At 41.2% G+C, this 21104-nt stretch overlaps 2 protein-coding genes across 2 annotated transcripts in view; one reads left to right on the forward strand and one right to left on the reverse strand.

Annotated features, from left to right (window-relative positions):
- kiaa1958 (KIAA1958 ortholog) overlaps positions 1-7817 on the forward strand; it is a 269067-nt gene extending 261250 nt beyond the window's left edge. The window contains exon 7 of the transcript XR_013207137.1: positions 7807-7817. The gene's annotated coding sequence lies outside the window, so the exon portion shown is untranslated. The remainder of the gene's footprint in view (positions 1-7806) is intronic.
- Positions 1-21104, reverse strand: part of adamts6 (ADAM metallopeptidase with thrombospondin type 1 motif, 6) — a 96538-nt gene that overhangs the window by 56641 nt on the left and 18793 nt on the right. Inside the window, exons 8-11 of the mRNA XM_077243170.1 lie at positions 20863-20906; positions 15157-15262; positions 13047-13193; positions 7353-7494 (exon numbers count right to left, since the gene is read on the reverse strand). Coding sequence (XP_077099285.1) covers positions 7353-7494; positions 13047-13193; positions 15157-15262; positions 20863-20906 — 439 coding nt within the window. The remainder of the gene's footprint in view (positions 1-7352; positions 7495-13046; positions 13194-15156; positions 15263-20862; positions 20907-21104) is intronic.

Consider the following 21104-nt stretch of genomic DNA (forward strand, 5'->3'; position numbering starts at 1 on the left):
CGCTCCCGCCGATCACTCTTTGAGGAGAGTGGTTCGGTTCGCGATCCCCGCGGATCGGGTCCCGCTTATGCCGAGGCTGAGCGGCGACGTCATTCGTGGGGATCGCAGATGGATCTAACAGCGGAGCTTGAGACGGGCTCTGCCCTATCTCAGCCCTTACCTGTTAGATCCAGTGCCTCAGTCTCGGGTTCGGAAGCACGCTCTGCGGTTTCTTCCCCCCGAACTGAGGCCCCAGTACTGCAACTATCCAGTTCTGAGGATCTGGATGTTGTTAGTCTGGATGCGGGAGATGTCGATGATTCGCCATCTCGCTCTCCCGAAAGTGAGGAGCTTATGGAGGTGCTCACTCGTGCTGTTTCTAAGTTAAGCATCGAGTGGACAGCTGTTAGTCAGGAGTCTAGAGAAAAATCTAAATCAGATGAACGATTTTTGCCTTCCCGTTCTCAACCTCCACGCCGGTGCTTGCCCTTCTTCCCTGATCTCCACACAGAGGTTTCGAGATCGTGGAAAAAGCCGGTCTCTTATCGTGTTTTTAGCCCTTAAACGTCCACTTATTCAAACATTTTGGGGACAAAATCTCATGGTTATGGGGCGATGCCCAAAGCAGAAGAGGCGCTTGCTAGTCATCTTTCTGCTGAAGCTGCATCTTCTTTTAAAGCACCACTTTTACCCTCTAAGCCTCTTAGAAGTACATCAGCTTTGGTGGGTAAGGCGTATTCGGCGGCCGGTCAAGCCTCGGCGTGCCTGCACACGATGTCCATCTTGCAGGCATACCAGGCTGACTTATTAAAGGATGTGAGTGACACTCAAGAGGTCAGCACTGACGTAGTTCGCAAACTGCGTCAGGCTGCAGATTTATCTCTGCGCGCCACCAAGGAGTCGGCCAAGCTAATGGGCTGTACTATGGCAGCCCTGGTGGCCGCAGAGAGGCATCTATGGTTAAATCTCTCTGGCATGAAAGAAAAAGACAAAGCTTTTCTTTTGGACGCCCCGCTCTCTCCTCATGGTCTTTTTGGTGATTCTGTCAATACTGTCATAGATAGATTTCAGGAAGAGAAGAAAAAGTCGGCAGCGTTTCAGAAATTTATGCCTCTTAAAATTCATGTCCTCGGTACTGCTGGGCGGGAGCAGTCCAGGCCGTCAGTCAGCTCCTCACATAGGGCGCAACAGAAGCAGAGTGTCGCGTCTCGCGCTCCCCCTTCCAAACAGTGGGACCAGACGCGGCACTCTCAGCCGAAGTCTTCTGGCAAAACTGATCTGAGGACAGTTATTATGGCCAAGAAGGCTTCGGCAAAGAAGAAGTCTGAGGGTGGTCCCTGCCGTGGGAGAGAGGTGTTCACCTCTTTACACGGTGCCCGCTCTTCTTCGGTGCCCTCACGGGCCGGTTCTGCCAACCCCTCCTTCATGCCGGGGCACAGACGGTCCCAGCGAGCGCTTTCCTGAGGGACGCTCGCCCCCTCTGAGGAGGGTCTCAGAGCAGTTAAGCCAGTCGTTCCCTGCCGGTGCGCCGTTACAGGGGGCTGTGTTTGCTGTTCAAGCTACACCAGAGGCCAGTCTCGAGAGACTGGTACCCTTAGTAGTGTTTCTGGCAGAGTGGAAAAGCCTTCCAAAAATATCTCAGTGGGTTGTGCACACAGTAAAAAAGGGTTATGCTATCCAATTCAGGTGTCGTCCACCAAAATTCAGAGGGGTTCTGCCCACAGTGGTGGGCCCCGAGCAGGCTCTGGTAATGGAACAAGAGGTGAAAGCGCTCCTTCAAAAGGAGGCTATAGAACGGGTTCCTCCTCCCAGTTTGGAGTCAGGTTTTTACAGCCGATATTTCATCGTTCCAAAGAAGGATGGGGGGTTGCGTCCAATTTTAGATCTGCGCCTGTTGAATCGCTCGGTAGGGAAGCTAAAATTCAAGATGCTCACTATCAAGCAGATCGTGTCACAAATCAGATCCGAGGACTGGTTTGTCACGATAGATCTGAAGGACGCGTACTTACATATTTGCATCGTTCCACAACACAGGAAGTTCCTGAGGTTCGCCTTCGGGGGCGAGGCGTACCAGTACAAGGTTCTTCCATTTGGCCTAGCTTTATCTCCCCGCACTTTCACGAAATGCATGGATGCAGCTTTAGTGCCCCTGAGGTTTCAGGGCATTCGTATCCTCAATTACATCGACGATTGGTTGATTTTAGCTCAGACAGAGCAGATGGCGGTTCGGCATCGAGATGTCGTTCTCGCTCATATAAGAAAGTTGGGGTTGAGGCTGAACGCAAAGAAAAGTGTATTATCTCCTTCTCAGAAGACCACTTTTCTGGGCGTCGTTTGGGATTCGGTCTCGATGCGGGCGTGACTTTCTCCGACCCGCATCGCTTCGATTCTTTCAGCTATGAAACAAGTAAAGCTAGGCCAGCTACGCACTGTAAAACAGTTTCAGAGACTGTTGGGTCTGATGGCAGCAGCGTCCCACGTTATACCTTGCGGCCTGTTGTACATGAGACCACTGCAGTGGTGGCTCCGGACCAAGGGATTCTCCCCGAGGGGAAATCCCCTCCGCACGATCAATGTCACGCGGCGCTGTCTTTGTGCTCTGGTCATGTGGAAAGAAACCTGGTTCCTATCCAAAGGGCCTGTGTTGGGGGCTCTTTGTCGTCGCGTAACGCTAACGACGGATGCTTCCCTCACAGGGTGGGCGGCGGTCATGAGTGGTCATCCAGCCCAAGGTCTGTGGCAGGACCATCATCTATCATGGCATATAAATTGTCTAGAGATGTTGGCGGTGTTCCAAGCTTTGAAACACTTCCTAGCAGACCTCAGAGGTCATCATGTGCTAGTTCAGTCAGACAACATGTCGGTGGTCTCGAATATAAATCATCAGGGGGGCCTGCGGTCGCGTCCACTTTACAAGTTGGCCCGTCAGATCCTCCTGTGGTCCCAGGGGAAGTTACGGTCTCTGAGAGCTATGTATCTTCCTGGTTATTTGAGTGTGGTAGCAGACTCCCTGTCGAGGCAGGGGCCGAGCCCGGGGGAATGGAGGCTCCACCCCGAGGTGGTGGAGCTCCTTTGGTTGAGTTTCGGTCGCGCAGAGGTGGACCTTTTCGCTTCCAAAGAGACAACGCACTGTCATCTGTGGTTCTCCATCAGTCAGCCAGCCCCTCTGGGGTTGGACGCTCTGGTACAGCCGTGGCCGAGGTCACGTCTGTATGCTTTTCCCCTGGTTGCTCTGCTACCAGGAGTTCTGGAGAGGGTTCGCCGGGACGGGGTCAGCCTACAGGTCCTTCTCAGAAAATTAGCATATTGTGATAAAGTTCATTATTTTCCATAATGTAATGATACAAATTAAACTTTCATATATTTTAGATTCCTTGCACACCAACTGAAATATTTCAGGTCTTTTATTGTTTTAATACTGATGATTTTGGCCTACAGCTCATGAAAACCCAAAATTCCTATCTCAAAAAATTAGCATATTTCATCCGACCAATAAAAGAATGTTTTTAATACAAAAACAGTCAACCTTCAAATAATTACGTTCGTTTATGCACTCAATACTTGGTCGGGAATCCTTTTGCAGAAATGACTGCTTCAATGCGGCGTGGCATGGAGGCAATCAGCCTGTGGCACTGCTGAGGTGTTATGGAGGCCCAGGATGCTTCGATAGCGGCCTTAAGCTCATCCAGAGTGTTGGGTCTTGCGTCTCTCAACTTTCTCTTCACAATATCCCACAGATTCTCTATGGGGTTCAGGTCAGGAGAGTTGGCAGGCCAATTGAGCACAGTAATACCATGGTCAGTAAACCATTTACCAGTGGTTTTGGCACTGTGAGCAGGTGTCAGGTCGTGCTGAAAAATGAAATCTTCATCTCCATAAAGCTTTTCAGCAGATGGAAGCATGAAGCGCTCCAAAATCTCCTGATAGCTAGCTGCATTGACCCTGCCCTTGATAAAACACAGTGGACCAACACCAGCAGCTTACATGGCACCCCAGACCATCACTGATGGACCCCAGTCTTCCTCCAGACTCTGGCACCTTGATTTCCGAATGACATGCAAAATTTGCTTTCATCCGAAAAAAGTACTTTGGACCACTGAGCAACAGTCCAGTGCTGCTTCTCTGTAGCCCAGGTCAGGCGCTTCTGCCGCTGTTTCTGGTTCAAAAGTGGCTTGACCTGGGGAATGCGGCACCTGTAGCCCATTTCCTGCACACGCCTGTGCACGGTGGCTCTGGATGTTTCTACTCCAGACTCAGTCCACTGCTTCCGCAGGTCCCCCAAGGTCTGGAATCGGTCCTTCTCCACAATCTTCCTCAGGGTCCGGTCACCTCTTCTCGTTGTGCAGCGTTTTTTGCCACACTTTTTCCTTCCCACAGACTTACCACTGAGGTGCCTTGATACAGCACTCTGGGAACAGCCTATTTGTTCAGAAATTTCTTTCTGTGTCTTACCCTCTTGCTTGAGGGTGTCAATGATGGCCTTCTGGACAGCAGTCAGGTCGGCAGTCTTACCCATGATTGCGGTTTTGAGTAATGAAACAGGCTGGGAGTTTTTAAAAGCCTCAGGAATCTTTTGCAGGTGTTTAGAGTTAATTAGTTGATTCAGATGATTAGGTTAATAGCTCGTTTAGAGACCCTTTTCATGATATGCTAATTTTTTGATATAGGAATTTTGGGTTTTCATGAGCTGTATGCCAAAATAATCAGTATTAAAATAATAAAAAAATTGAAATATTTCAGTTGGTGTGCAATGAATCTAAAATATATAAAAGTTTAATTTTTATCATTACATTATGGAAAATAATGAACTTTATTATAATATGCTAATTTTTTGAGAAGGACCTGTACTTCTAGTAGCCCCGTCCTGGCCGGCCCGAGTATGGTTCGCGGACCTAATATCTCTTCTGGACGGCTCTCCCTTGGAGATTCCGATCAGGAGGGATCTACTCTCTCAGGAGGGCGGTACGATATTTCACCCCCGCCCAGAGTTGTGGAAACTGTGGGCTTGGCCTCTGAGGGGGCCCAGCTCATAGAATCTGGTCTCTCAACTGAGGTTGTTGAGACCATCCTTCACTCCAGAGCTCCGTCCACGAGGAAGTTATATGCCCTGAAGTGGAAACTTTTCACTTCTTGGTGTGCAGAACACCGGCAGGACCCAGTTAACGGCCCAGTGGGTGCAGTGCTGGAGTTTCTGCAGGATCGTTTCTCTGCAGGGTTATCCCCCTCCACACTAAAGGTGTATGTGGCGGCACTAGCTGCTTACCATGTCCATTTCAGTGGAGTTTCTCTTGGGAGACACCCACTTATAACTCGCTTCCTTCGTGGCACTTTGAGGCTGAGGCCTGCAGTTCGTATGAGGGTGCCGACTTGGGATTTGGCCATTGTACTCGAGGGCCTTTCTTTGGCCCCCTTTGAACCTATTGAGGAAGTTTCTGAGAAATTTCTCACTTATAAAACTCTTTTCCTGCTTGCAATCTCCTCACTTAAGAGAATCAGAGATTTGCAGGCTCTGTCGGTTGCACCCTCGTGCCTGGAGTTTTCGCCTGGTATGGTTAAGGCTTTTCTATACCCTAGACCAGGTTATGTCCCTAAGGTCCCTACTAATGCTGTTAGACCTACAGTGCTGCAGGCTTTCTATCCTCCTCGTTTTGTGTCATCAGATCAGGAGAAACTTAACCTTCTCTGCCCGGTTAGGGCGTTAGACGCTTACGTCCACAGAGCTGCCCTGTGGAGGAAATCAGAACAGTTATTTGTGTGCTTTGGGCCACCCAGGAGAGGGTGTCCCGCGTCTAAACAGAGAATGAGCAAGTGGGTGGTTGAGGCCATCTCACTTGCTTATGAGTCGGCTGGTCAGCCTTCACCTTTGGCTGTACGAGCCCACTCTACAAGGAGTATGGCTGCTTCTAAGGCATTGTTGTCAGGAGTATCGCTAAGTGATGTTTGTGATGCGGCTGGGTGGTCCTCACCGCATTCATTTGTTAAGTTCTATGAATTGGACTTGAGTTCCACTCCTGGGGCGCAGGTGCTCTCGTCCTCTGTGCGCTAGTTCCCACATGACGGTCATTTGCTCCTATGGCGACGTGGGTATTGGCGTTCCCACAGCTCGACGCAGCTCGAGTTCCCTTGGAAGGGAACGTCTCGGTTACGTATGTAACCCTAGTTCCCTGATAGGGAACGAGACGCTGCGTCGTTCTGCCATACTCCCAGCATGCCCGTTAGCGCTTCCTTCAGGCCTATCAGAAGCTGTCGCGCTTGTGTTTTGGGGGTGCTTTATAGTTTCCTGGTCGATGACGTCACCCGCCTATGACGTTCCGTCTCTCCATTGGACTGATTCCATACGTGCTTCATGACGCACAACGCAGGGGCGTTCCCACAGCTTGACGCAGCGTCTCGTTCCCTATCAGGGAACTAGGGTTACATACGTAACCGAGACGTTTTCCCATTCATTTTTTTTTACAAAACTGTATAGGGTCGCTAACGACCCAAGGTGTTTAACAGTGTAAGTATATTTATTCAGCACAACAATAATTGAATCTTTGACTGAATAAGTGCAATTCTTTACTCCACAAGCTGGCAATGTCTGATATACAATGATGAAGTGACGTTTCACTCATAGTTACCACAGGCAGAAAACAAAAGAATAGAAAGTATCATCAGCAAAACTTGAAAGGGCTCAACAATATTAGTGTCACTGCCACTTTATGGTGGATCTGGTGAAGAAGCTATCAGCGATATATTCATTTTGATTTTTAAGATGTTGAAAATAATAGTTTTGAGAATATGTTTGAGATTGCAAATGATACTTTATTTTACTGTTTTGTAATTGTTACTCTAATATTAGGAGAGTTTTATACAAATCCATACAGATCCGGGTCGCTAAAGACCCGAATAAGTAATAATGATTGGCGAAACATTCATGGATTTAAGGGTTAAGCAACTGCAGAACAATTGTGCTTGCTACGATGGTAGTTAATTTTTGGTTGTTGATATGTGTGCGGATGTTTAGAACAGAAGTCTGTAAAAAATGTATTTGTTGCTCTGTCTATATAAAGACCAGTCTGACACAGCAACATTGTCTCAACCAATGGCATGCGTTTGGGGAAACCTGTCTGAAAACAGGTATTAATTTTGCAATTTCATTTGGTGACACTAGGGGCAAAAATATTTCACATTTACATTTAATTTTTTTTCTCTTTTAATGAATACTTTATGATTAAAGCCATATTGTTATTTTCTTTTAAAAATCTGGTTTAATCCAAACTGTCTCATTTTCTGACCCCAAAATGCCTAAAATTCTTTGTCTCTGAGCCAACAAATGTCATCACGTAACAACGATATTCCCAGAGCATGATAGTGTGTTGCAGCCTTCTTACCCCATATTTGCACTGACGGGAGGAGGCACCGTACTGGAAACGACACTGCTCATCTGCATCGTACACCTGCCCTGGAGCCACTGTGGGGTACAGGAAGTCTTGTTTCAGAGGCTCATTGTCCAGACACGTTCCCCGACCTGAGCTGTCAAAAAAACAAACCTTCAATGGGATTGGCTCCTCTACAGAAGTTTCATTTGTGTCCAACAAGAGAAAAAAAGTGTCTCATGCCAAAAGCTCAAATGAAACTAAATGGGAAGGTGTATTGTTGATGGGAATTATCGAGTGAGAAACCTGGAAAATGCAGAAAGCAAAATGTGGGGAGGAAGCATGAATGACAAACAGTGGCCATAAAAGGCTGAGATTTGGACTTATATGGTACTGCGGTGCGCCTATGGAATCCTTTGAAGAGCCAATAAAATGACGAAAGAGACTGAAGGAGCAAAAAAAACCACAGAAGGTACTGGAGGTCATGCGTCCAGTCAAGAGTTGTGTTTAGTCTGTTTAGTCAGCTAGAAATATGAACGCTCCCAAGAAACCCTAAAAAAGGGCCACTGCTCCATCTGCAGCAAACAAAGTAAAAAAATAAAGCCCAAGAAGAGGCCAGACAGTGCATGTTTTGCTGGACTGTGTTTATTCTGGGTTCAGAAGTGGATCTTGTTTTATTCTCGGCGTCCCTGTTACGGACGCTTTTCCCCCCTCCCTGGCGTGTGCAAGCGGCTGAGAGACGTGTCCACCCCACGCTGCTGCTGTCCGCCGGAATAAAACAGCCAATTATTATCCCGCTCGCTTTGCCAGCAGCATGCCGCGGAATACGCTCTCCTTCTCTCTGAGGGAACAGTGGGCTCGCTAACAACATAAACGCTAACATTTCATACGGCTGGAGAGCAGGCAGCTCTATTCTAGGTCCTGTCTGGCATTCGCATGATTGCTGCAACTGAACGCGCAACCTAAAGCATGTTAACCAACCAACCACCCCACCGTACGCTGCTAAAAGCAACATTGCCTCTAAAGACAGCGAGTTTACATTGCATCAGCCAAGACACACTCGCCCTCTGACAGTATGCCATTACATTTTAGACACTTTCTACATGGAATACGTGTCTAACTCGCACTTTAATTGGTCTGAAGATGGAAAAATTGAAAGGAGTGGCTTTAAAACTTAAATTATAACTATTTATTTTTATGTAGTCTATAGAGGGCCAGAGCTAGTGTGCACTGGGGCTTAAGCTCATTAAAATCGCCTAGTTCTTAAATCAGAATAATTTTTTATGAATTTAGCTTTCTCTAAACTAAAATTGCAACAATAAATATATATTTTTAATCATTTATACCATAAATATATTTACATGTTTTACATGCTGAATTGGTCATTTAATTATACATTTGATGGTAAAATAGTTTGACATGTTATTCCTTATACACTTTAACTTTTTCATGAGCTATTTTTTAATTAATGGTTGTGTAATGGCAGGTTTCGTTAGCCGCGTTTCCATTACCCTTCAAATTGCGCAAATTGAAATTGAAAATACGCCCAATGAAAATGAAATTTCGCAAAAACTCCCATATATCGCAAAAAAGTTTTTACACTCGCATGAGGTGGTTTTTCAGGCAATTCGAAAAAAGGAATATTTTGCAAAACTGCAATGGAAACAGAAGTCAAGACAGGGTTCTTTGTTAAACTTATAAAAGTCAAAAGTATTACGGTAATACTGGATTTTAAACAACAAAGAAATGCCACAATTTATCAAGACCTTGAAGCAGATAGGAGGGAGAAACACCTCCTCTGTGCCGCTTCTGAGTATAAGGGGCTTTCCTTGCCATTAATGCTTGGATAACATGCCTATGTCTTTATGGCTAGTGTGGTAGCTGAGATATATGTAAACCTACTAACATCCATTTACATGATTTTTGGAATGACTTATTGTGAGAGAGAAAAATTAAGTTTTAGTCGCATAACATCAGTTAATGTTGAAGCCCTGATGAAGCCCTACTTTATTTTAAGCTTAATATAATAAAATAGTTAAATAATGTGGTTGATAAAATCATACATTACATTAACAAAAAGGCATTCAAAAATATATCTAGATGTCTAACAAAACCATCTATGGATCTGGTTTCTGTAGTGCATTTTCAGAGGAAGCATTAGGTGAAACAGGGATATCTGGCTTCCCACCACAATACTGGAAGTCTAATCTAATTAAAAACTAAACCAAATACATTGGAAAGGAAAGAAACACATGAGCTCTAGCCTGGGGGTAACCAATGTTGTATTTGGTTTCATCCCTTTAGTTTTCTATTTTTTCCCATGTGTTTTGGTAGAATAATCGGCTTGCTGGGAAGAAAGACAAGTCTGAATATGTCCTCTTGTATTAGAATACACAAACAAAGACTGTTTATTTTATTTTTTTAGAGAAAGACAAAAATGGTCACTTTAAAAATGGACATGTTTATTTGACACGTCAACAAAACTTCCTTGGGTAAACTCATTACAGCGAGCTGATATTCCAGCAATGAAAAAACTTAATGACTATTTACAATATTTCAGCACAAAACAAATAGTTGAATAGGAAATCACAAAAAAAAAAAAACGTTTTACCTAGTGTTTGATCGATATCGAAAAATGTTAAGCTAGTGATAAGATAGATAAGTTAGTTCTGGTCCTCTAATCTAATTGGACAAGCAGCAAAGCACTGATATCTAGTATAAAACACTTTACCGTTTGTATCGATCAGTTTGACTGTGTTTGTGTACGTTTATCTTGTTCGATGGCACGCAATGGTTGATCCTGCGTTATCTTAATTTAGAATCATTTTCTTTGGCAGAGTGAAAATAGACAAAATAACTGACCATGTGTCTAAGGCCCTGTTTACACCTGGTATTAAGATGTGTTTTGGTCGATCGGATCACAAGTGGACGACGGTAAATACAGGTGTAAACGGGTCTAAAAGGTTTTGAGCTTGTCCACTTTTGACCACTTCCAGAGGTAGTTGAAAACGCATTTGACCGGATTGCTTTCATAGTGTAGACGCTCATGTGGTCGAATGTGTTCGAACAGCCACAAAAGACGCCTACTCTCCGCCTACTGACAATAATTCCAAACATTATTGGAAGTGAGCTAGCCAGACAGGATTTAAACTTTGTTTTTGGGTCTCCAGTAGACAAACTAAGCACAATGTTCTCTCACCATTTCTGATTTCGAACACACACTCACTCTGCTGCTCTCTGAATGTTTTCCTGTCATCTGTTCATAAGTAAATTGCGCAAGCTTATTTTGTCCATTAGATCGAAAGATCTGTAAAAGCCCATACATTTACCTGCCCATAGACCCTCCCCTAGAAGAAATCAGGACAGAATTGGTTGAAAGTGGATAAAAGAGACGGATTAAAATACCAGGTGTAAACGGGAATATGTCTACCTCGTCTACTTGTGATCCAATCGACCAAAACACATTAATACTAGGTGTAAACGGGGCCTCTAATTTAAGTTAAGCACCCTGTCCAAGAACAGGGTGGCCGATGGCTGATAAAGTACAGAAAACCAATTAAATGCTTATTTGACAAAATTTTTGCTCAACATTTTTCATTACAATAATTTTAAATAATTGAGAAATTAAAGTTTATGTTTATTGTATACTTTGGAACTGACATGATTACTTTTCAATCGGCCAAAAGGCATGTCTATTGGCCAATGTCGATCTCAAAATGAGCATATATGTTCGATATATCAGTCTAACTGTAATAATGACTACTGCAAACAGTAGGCATTTTTCAAAAGCCTCTTTCTTTATTGAAAGTTCCTACTCTACATGTACAAACAAGTACTCTGAAACAAGTCGGAATCTACAGCCAAACACACCGGTTTCTGACGAGAAAAGACCCATCCACCCACCCAGAATCTGCTAGATGGGGATGTTGCGGAAATAGACTAGCATTATCATAGCAAAGCTGTTTTACTGCCAAAGATTACATCAACCTGAGATTTTAGAGAAGGCCCATTACTGATGAATTGCTCGGTGCTAAGCAAATCCAAAAAAGGAAGGTAAGTATTCAACCTCAATCCGAAATGGTCACAGATGACACGGTGTGATTATACAACAGGGAGTTCATCCCAAACCAACAGAGCAGCGTTTCTTTGTGTTTGTGTGGGAAGTTGGCACACGATGATAAAGCTTCTGATGCCAGTGATGGCTGTGATGTTAATCTTCTTCCATGAGGTCATTCACCAGGAAAACTTTTTGACAGCCATGGCAACCACTATTCTTTCCTTTCGTCTTACGTTAGGCTAACAATTCCCAGTCCTGCCAATGACTGCCTACAACAGATCAACCACGCTCTCGTCTAGCCTTGAACAGACTCTTTTTCAAATTTTATTAGGTTTTTAAAAAATGTATTTATTAGGTTATAAAAAATAAATTCACAATTTTCCCAATTGTAAAGTGGCATAATGCATTAGTGGGAAAATAAAGAGTAAAAGCATAAAAAGAATCTATCTACGTACTCTAAACTAGGGATGTGCGGTTGGTCGTAATTGAGTTTCGATTTTGATTTTGGCTTCCAACGATTATGAAAAAATAATCAAGGTAAAACGATTATTGACTGACGGAATCTGCCCTATTACCTTAGCTCCTCCCCTGAGTGATCTGTACACAGTCCGCCAAGTTCATCTGTTATATCACCTACTGTGTTCATGTGAACTTCGTTTGTTTTTGACATAACCTAGTGTGTATTTTACAGTTTAAGTGCAATAAGACGCAAATGACAAATTAGTTTAATACTCATGGGACGCGCTGTCTGACATCCAGTTTTCTTTGCGCGAGGTTCGCATGTGTGCGTTCAGAAAACCAGAAGTTTAGACTGTTAGGTTTTAAAACGCATGCAGATAATAAACTTTCATGAAGATGAAGAACTACAATGTCACGTGACCATGACAGCGATAGGCATGATAATCGAAACTAAACTTTTGTTTTTGGCAGAGTGTCCGAGGCACAAGCTGTAAAGGCTCCGCCCTCTTCTGGAAAGTGGGGTGGGGAGCAGCAGTTCACTTGCATTTAAAGATACATGCACGAAAACAATTATTATTTTCCTTCCACTCATAAATTGCAATTTACAGGAGATGTAATAATTCATCTGTGGGGTATTTTGAGCTGAAACTTCAAAGACATATTCTGGGGACACCTGAGACTTATATCTTGTAAAAAGGGGCCTTATAGGTCCACTTTGATGTTAATATTAAGCAAATCCCAGCATGCATTCTCTTAAACGCATCAGGTATTGGAGATTTGCAGTTTGAATGAAATGCTGCTGCATACACCAGTATCCAGGAGGGTTTGGTAATTTACATATAGAAGCATTAACTGAGAGGGAACAAAGAAGGGGGATAATAACATTGTCGTAGAATTACTTAATATGTATTTTTTTTTAAATAAAACATTGTTGAATGCACAAAAAAATAATGGAAAGTTGGCATATTTTAAAGGAATTTGGGCCTTCTCGGGTCCATTCGGTAAAGCAGATTTATTTAATGTCGGAAACGGAAGTTGCAATAGTCTTCTTCCCTACTGTCAAAGTTTTCGAACACGCTCAGTTCTCAGGATTTCCGATCAAATTGGACCCTTGAAGACCGCTAAAATTTAGATTATAAAGTCTTGAGCATTACCGACAAAAGAAGCATTCTTCAAATCCTCTTTTCACTTACTCCAAAAAGCTGGTGATATAGTCCTTGCTGCAGGCTGACCAGGAGAAGGGGTTGGTGTTGGCTGTGATATGGGCCGCCATCAGCTTGGCTGTCTCGTGGCCTTTGGTCCCGCAGGAGTTTCCGATCCCATCGTGGTTCATGCCGAAACTGCGAGACAAGCGGCAGATCATGAGCTTTGATGGAGCATGTCAATCACAAGGCCCACCCCGCAAATAAGCAACAAGCTTGGGCAGCTGTGAAAGATCAGGAGCGGAGGACATCTCCTTCAGCTAAGCTGTAAAAAGAGTCTTTTTCTGACTCGGTAACAGCTGTAAGAAGAGGACAGATGGGTCAAAGGCCAGGGGCTGTCTGGAGCTCTGAAGGAGGGCGAAAGTTGTAATCACCACCCTGATCCCGGGCTGTCAATCAATAATTACATGTTTGAGCTGACCTCAATTGGACCGTCATCTATTAATGAACCTTGCCTGCTTTTCCCCTTCCTCCAAGCTGCTTTCATCTGCTCATAGGCCATCGGCGTACGAGACTGCAGAAGCATTCAGCCACATTCCTTGCCGGCAACTCCACAAATACATAATTTGAGCTGTGCAAATTTTGTTCCCTTACATATCTGTCTGGATATTGTATGAAAAAGTTAGTTCACCTTTCGTTGCCGGCCGGGGTCTATCCAAATTCAAATTTAGCCTCTAATGCATTCAACACCCCCCCACCCACCACCACCATCACCACATCACACAATTCCTCTGTGTTTTTTTAAGGCGCACAATTTTGACATTTCACTCTACTCTCAATATAAATCAGCGCGGGAGAAACCTTCCCCACAAGAAGTAGCGGCTATTTTTACAACTGATCCACAACAGAAGCAGACGCAAGACATAATAGAGGAAATTGCAATCTCGCTGAACTTAGCCGAAAATCTACGTAGACCAATAGATCATGGTTATTTTTCTAAGCTTTCAGGATAGGGTTCATTTGTTCAGACTGTCATTTGCATAAATATGTGTGTGCAGGCAGTACACGCTTTGCATTTTGGCTTGAGGATTATACATAATAATGACCACAATAAAACCAATCCAGACACAAATATCCTATGAGAACTGTATTTCTGAGAACTGAAATTGTAGAATATCTCATAGGATTTGTAAAATATTGAGTAATTTTTCAACCAGAAGGACTCTAATAGAGTCCTGATCCTCTCTTTAGACATTCAAGGTTGAATTCACTAAACAGTTACAGTTGTATCTCAGCTTATTCACTTGCAGGAACTGAATCCAGTTCAACCCGATACTGCTCTGAAATAGGCACAAAACAAGACAAAGAAAAGAAAAAAAATCTTTTAAAAAAACACACGGTTTTGAAAAACTTTACACCCTGAATGCATCTTAATCATTTTTTTTCAAGTGTTCAGATATATATATATATATATATATATATATATATATATATATATATATATATATATATATATATATATGTATGTATAAAGTATATATTTTTTACAAATATCATTACATTTATTAATATCAAGAAAAGTTTTCCACACCACATGACCCTTTACAGCCTGAATAAACTGCCTTGTCATAAAAAGTAAAATTATCTGACATTTTAAGAGACTTGTTGGCTTTGACTCAGTCATGAGGGTCTCCATGTATCCGCATGTTTGCACTACATGACCTTCATTTGGCAAATAAAAGTTTTTCAAATAAGCAGTTTTGTTAATTTTCTTAACCAATAATAAAAACAGAAGATTTAGGTTTTCTTTTAGAAAATGTCCTTATTTGAATTAAAACACTGAGTCCAGGTGCTTATGCAGGAAAAATTTGTTTGAATCTGGCTTGCAACATACTCGTATATATCTCCCATTTATTTCCTCTCCTAGGTTTTTGATTCTATGGATGAAAACAGCAACAACAACAAAAAAAGACCACAACTACAACCTAAACAAGAGGATTTAAGGTTCAATTACTTAGTGAACAATAGAAACGGATGATTGCCTTAGCAAACACCACTAATTAACAACAATTAACATATTACAATGTATGTCTGGCTGATATTACTGTCACAAATGGTCAGCCAGAACACAGAGACAAATAGAAAGAGAAAATATACTTACTTGTGTCCGATCTCATGTGCAATAGTGAAGGCCGAGCCAAGGCCTATATCTTCATTAATACTACAGCTCCTCTCTGGCTCACACATTCCGGCTACGGAAGCCAAACCTGGCCACAGAGACACACACACACACACACACACACACACACACACACACACACACACACACACACACACACACACACACACACACACACACACACACACACACACACACACACACAGATGAGGTCAGGTCAAGGTGTAGAAGTGCTACACTGAGTCACCACCATAAAATGAGATTCTTCACATTAACCTCGAAACCACTGAACTTGAAGCTGGTGAAAAGTTTATGCGAAAGTTTTTTTAAATCACTAGGGGGTGGGTCAACACTGACGTCTAGACGATTAAATAAAAAAACAACTGATGTTGTAGCTGGAAAATGTCTAGACAAGGGGGTTACATTTATAAATTCTACATCTGGTAACAAGAGACCACCTAGTAATGCAAGCCAGAGCTCAGAATTCAAGAAAACAGTTCACTTTGCACCCCCCAAAAAAATATAGATGTTTTTATTATTCAATGTTTCAAGAGTCAAAGAAATCATTGTTTTCTTAATCCTGTTATGTTGGTTTTGTTCCAAATGAGATTTAGTTGACAATTTTTGGATATTAGCACAAAACTGACATAAGCTGAAATTTACTACTGACAGTGTTTTGGTCCCCAGCCTACAGGGACTTGGCTTTCTGAGAGGTTTGTACATTAAGCGTTATGCTAAACTGTCATTTTCCTTGCCATAAATAAACAGGCCTGTTATTTAATGTGTATGGAATGAAGGAAACATTAAATCTACTCTGTTTTTATAATGTAACTTTTGTAGCAAGCCACCTCTGTGTGGCAGCACTGGCATAGGTTACTTAATCTCATAAAACTTTCAAGTCTTTCTGTCCACTGACTACATACACGATAACTGAAATGTAACATCATAATTGACTGATTTAGAACACTCTCTATAGACAGCAACTCGTAAGTCATTCAAACAACATTATGAGAAGTACACTGGAGACTCGACTCAAAATTCATTTTAATAGAGGTTTTGGTTAAGATGTTGATAACCTAAACAACATATTACTCTAGTAAACATAGAAACTAGAAACACACACACGCACACACACACACACACACACACACACACACACACACACACACACACACACACACACACACACAAAAACTAATTTTAGGTAACAGTCAATTTTAATTAGATTAAGCAATTTTTTATCTGTATACATTTTAGTTATTTAATATTAAAGAATGAATTTGCTGAAAGTATATTTATAAGGAGTTATTTTTTCTCCCATTATTTTTTTCCACTATTTTTGTTCTGGGATTGCCTTCACTACAAAAAACTGGCAGCTTACTTGTGATGAAAATACTTCAAATACTTAAAATTAAAATACTTAAATAAAAAATACAATTAGTTCACTCAAAAATGAAAAATATAGAAATTCTGAGAAATTTTGGTCACTCTTTTCCACGCTATTACAATTATTGGGGCTTTCAAGCATAAAAAATAATCCAACCACAAAATTATCATAATTGTAGGCTATACGACTTGTGCACTATATTCCATATTTTTTAAGCAATAAAAAATAACTAATTATTCTTTTCATTGTCCTAAAGAAGTCTTAATTTAACATCATGTCTTACAAAACACATCAGATGTTTCTTCCTGACATAGAAGAAGATGGAGCAAAGATTGAGTCTTCAAGTCTCAAAGCCAGCTGCTTCTGTTAAGGGGAGGGGGTTCCCTTGAAGCTATGCAGTGGGGAAATGGGCTTTTTCAAAATCCAGGTGTCTCTTAGTTCTTTTTTCCCCCTCTGTCCAGCCTGGGAGAGAAGAACAATTCTCACCAGATTACATCTGTTGGTGTTTGGTGGGAAGAAAACACAAAACCCTAAAGCTAGATGTATGGAGGACCATCCAAGATCCAAGTAGCCTGCTCTGGCCTCTGATTGGATCAAACATGTGGTGAGTAGTTTATCGCTGCAAACTGAAATCAACAAGGAGACCGTGGTCCTTTAAAGGTAAAAGTACCTACTTTTGGGCGCTAATAATATTAAATAGGTACTGCGCAAGAACTAAAAGAACAAGAAGTAAATGTCAATTTTCCTTTTTGTGTCACTTCCATTCTGAGCCATCTGAAAACCAATGGTGTTTGGGGTCTTAACACATCTTGAAGTTTGAAAATGCACAGGTTCATTTCAAATTTGAGAGCTATGTTGGAAAATGATCTGTGAATAACTTAAATTCTGGTCTGTCCCTCATATATAAATATGGATATATACCACAAGTTGTATAGACTCCTCTTATGATAATTTTGTTTTGTCCTATTGTGTACAATGAAAACACAATATGTTTTCATTGTATATGAAAAAGTTTAAAACATGTATGCTAAGTTCTTTGACAAGCATTCTATGAATTCCTGTTGGTTTCATATAGTTTTGAATAAATAAATAAAAGTTTATACCACTAGCGTAGCCAGAAAAGCGTCTCTGGGTGTGCATAAGAAAAACTGGGTGTGCCACATTTACTGTCAGATTAATGTGCAAAAAAAAACTTGACCCGGCGTATCACTAACTTTACAGAATAGACTGGGCTGACGTGTAAAACTATAAGCTACTCAGGCTCAGCACATAAACATAATACTATATAAAATATAACTCAGGGCTCAACATTAAGGCTTTTCATGTGCTTGCCGTTCGAACAAGTAAATCGGTCATTCACTCGTAAATTTATTTTGAAGCAATATTCTCATCAGTCAGCTTTTACATATTTAAATCTGCATATTTATGATATTTTAACCTTTATGAAAGAGCATTTTTCCCTAATCGGTTTAAATATATGCTTCATCTTTCATTTTAAATTCTTAAATTTATTCAATAAATTCAATTGAAATAATAAGAAACTATATGGCTATTACCAATCAAATTAATTAATTTACACTTAAATATTACAACTGCATTGGATAATGTTATGAGATTGTTTTAACTATTTTTTATAGTTTTTTTTAAATATATTTTTAATATACAAATAGAATGATAGCCTACTTTTAAACACGAAACAAAACCATCAGTAGGGGGCGGCAGATCACCGTATTAATAAGTGAGTTATTGAGTCATTTATTAGAATGATTCGTTCAAACGGCTGAATCGGTCAGGAATGAGGTGGTTATTTAATGGGCCTTTCGAATCTTTGACTCAACCGATTCGCTAAAAGCGCTGAGTCTTTCAGTAATGCGGTTAAGTTTTCCGGTGAGATGCGTTGTGGTTCTGCTGTGATCTTTGTTTTGAACTATTTTCGCTGATCAAATAAAACAAAAACAGTCAATATTGTGTCAACTATGTAAGTGACTTGATATTAATTACTTGTTTATTGAACTGTCATATGAAATCAGTGTCACATTTTCAATTGTGATGGTAGCCCTCGTGGTCGTGTGATGTTGCTTAACTGTATCATATCAAATGTTATAAATATAAAACCTCCACATGAATTTTTGAACCGCTGTATGTTCATTAAGTTTCTTTGTGTGAACTGCGGTCATTGTTTCCATTTCTCCTCATGAGGCGCGAGTAAGTAAACAACAATAGTCCAAGTTTAGAAAAACGTTTTTATTAAGACTTTAAAAAATAATTCTGCATCTATTTTTAGGTGTGCCAGCTGCCACTATGGGTGGCACCGCCCGTGGCTACGCCTATGGTTTATACCATTTTCTTCAGTTTAATGAGTAAACAGTAATAACATATTCTTTACACCTTGCAATACATGTAAGTGTACACATTTTAATCATGATATTCAAAAAAGTATGTTTTACAAGTATAATGAATTCATAAACATCATTAGGTTTTGTGGAGTAGAACCACGTGACATTTTACAACCTGAACTAACCGTGCCTTAAATAATAATAATTCACTGTAAAAATGATCAGATTAATAAATTATGACAACAATATGTTTTTACATAAGTTGCAATTTTATATTTAAGTTATACAAGATTCAACTCATTTTTTTAAGTCAGTTTAATGTAATTTAAGATGAAATGACTTAAACATCAAAATTGACTACTTAATTTAAGACAGAAACTTTTTTTACAGTGTTCATAAAAAAGGTCAAATTATGTTATTTAACAGTCTGCAGGGGTATTTTTGGTTACACTATTTAAGGTGTCATTGTTTCAGTGTTATTATACATTTATGTACATAGTAATATTAATTAAATACATGTACTTACTATAGGGTCAGGGAAGGATTTGGGCGAGGGTTAGTTGCATGTAATTATGCATAATTTACTGTTATTAGTATGGTAAGTACATGTAACATATGTAACAAAAACACTGTAAAATAAAGTGTTACCGTATTTTTTTTTATAATAGTGTTTCCTGCAAGTTGGTTGCAGCATGTGACATTATTGTTCGCACCATGTGGGCTTTTTAAATATCAAAAAGCAGTTTTGTTTCACTTTATGCTTCTCCATAAATATCAAAAAAGAATTTTAATTCAGAAATTAAAATCATGCTGTATTAATGATGTATTAACTGAAGAAAGAAAGAAAGAAAGAAAGGCACATCTGACCCCTGTTCCACAAAGAAAAGGGGAAAAAAAAGAAAGTAATAGAGATTCGGAATGGCATGAGGCTGAACTACTCCTTTAAAGTTGACAATCTAACAAAAGAGTATTGGAAAGGTCTAAACCTGACCTCCCGGTGGGTAAAATATTATTAAAGATATTGAATCCTAATATGGGAGGCTTGTGACTGTTTGGGAGCCATCGCTCCAACAAAGCACTTCTGGCCTCTTTATCAGAGGCCCAAACAAGAGCGGACATGCAAATCAAAGGCTAATAAGACACCGACTGGAGGCAAGAAGGGTACAAAAGGAAAGCGATACAGGATGGAAGAGAGTTAGTGGGCCCAGGCTGACTCGAAAGCTCATTGGTGGGGCTTATTTTCCTAAGCCGAGGGTCACGTTGGTTTTATCCCCACTCTGCGATGACCCCCAGAGGGCAACACGTTGACCCGAGATCATGGTGATGCCTCTGGGTGAGTGGGGGGTGTTGAAGTGGAGATAGAGGTGGAGAAAGAGGAGGGGGGAGGGCAGCAAGGAAGCAGAGCAGATGCCAGGGCAATTAAAGGGACCCGGGGAATGTGACGAATGCGGTCAATCTGTCAAACCACCCCTGGAGTCACAATATTACTTCTAAGATATACGGTTCAGCCCTGGAGGAGGCTGGTTCAGATAAGACGAGGCTTTGACACAGACCATTTAGGGTGTTTGCTTTTTCCTCAGTTATCCCGACTTCTTTAAACATGTTAATTCTTCTTTTATCATGTTGTTCTCTGTTATATATTGTATAGTCTAATTTTCTTCACTCCTTTTCTTTTTGGCTTGCACAGGGGAGGGGTAAACACCTCCGTCCTGTAGCAGACAGAAGTGGGAATGTTAGAAAATGAAACAAGAGACAGCGGTGTCTGTAGAGGCAGGCAGGCATTGAGCCATGTTTGAGCTCAACGTGAGCCAAGCAGCTCAATAAAGACAGGGCAGTGAAGTCTTTCTCAAAAATCAGCAGAATTATTTGTTACACAATTAAAACAAAGCATGTAGCATTTGGCGTTTGGTGGCGTATGTTTAAATCGAAGAATATTTGGTTTTAGGATTAATTTCGGTTACTTACCGAGAGTACCGCAGGGTTTGTTCTTATAGGTGCAGATGTCATACCTAAGAAAGAAAAGAAATCAAAAGTGAGGTCTTTAGATGACAGAAATTCATTGGTTCTCCATGAGCTAACTTTTGAAGAAAACATGAATGGTGTTTGCCCGTGCAGAACTCGCTGGCCAGAGAGTTCGAATGGGGTTGCTAAGGTGTTCTGGGTGATATGATTTGACTTCTATGATATTCTGTTCCCATAGATATGGC

The sequence above is a fragment of the Siphateles boraxobius genome, unplaced genomic scaffold, assembly GCF_051911475.1.
Source record: "Siphateles boraxobius isolate OS27281-9 unplaced genomic scaffold, OSU_SipBor_1 25, whole genome shotgun sequence".
Taxonomy (NCBI): domain Eukaryota; kingdom Metazoa; phylum Chordata; class Actinopteri; order Cypriniformes; family Leuciscidae; genus Siphateles; species Siphateles boraxobius.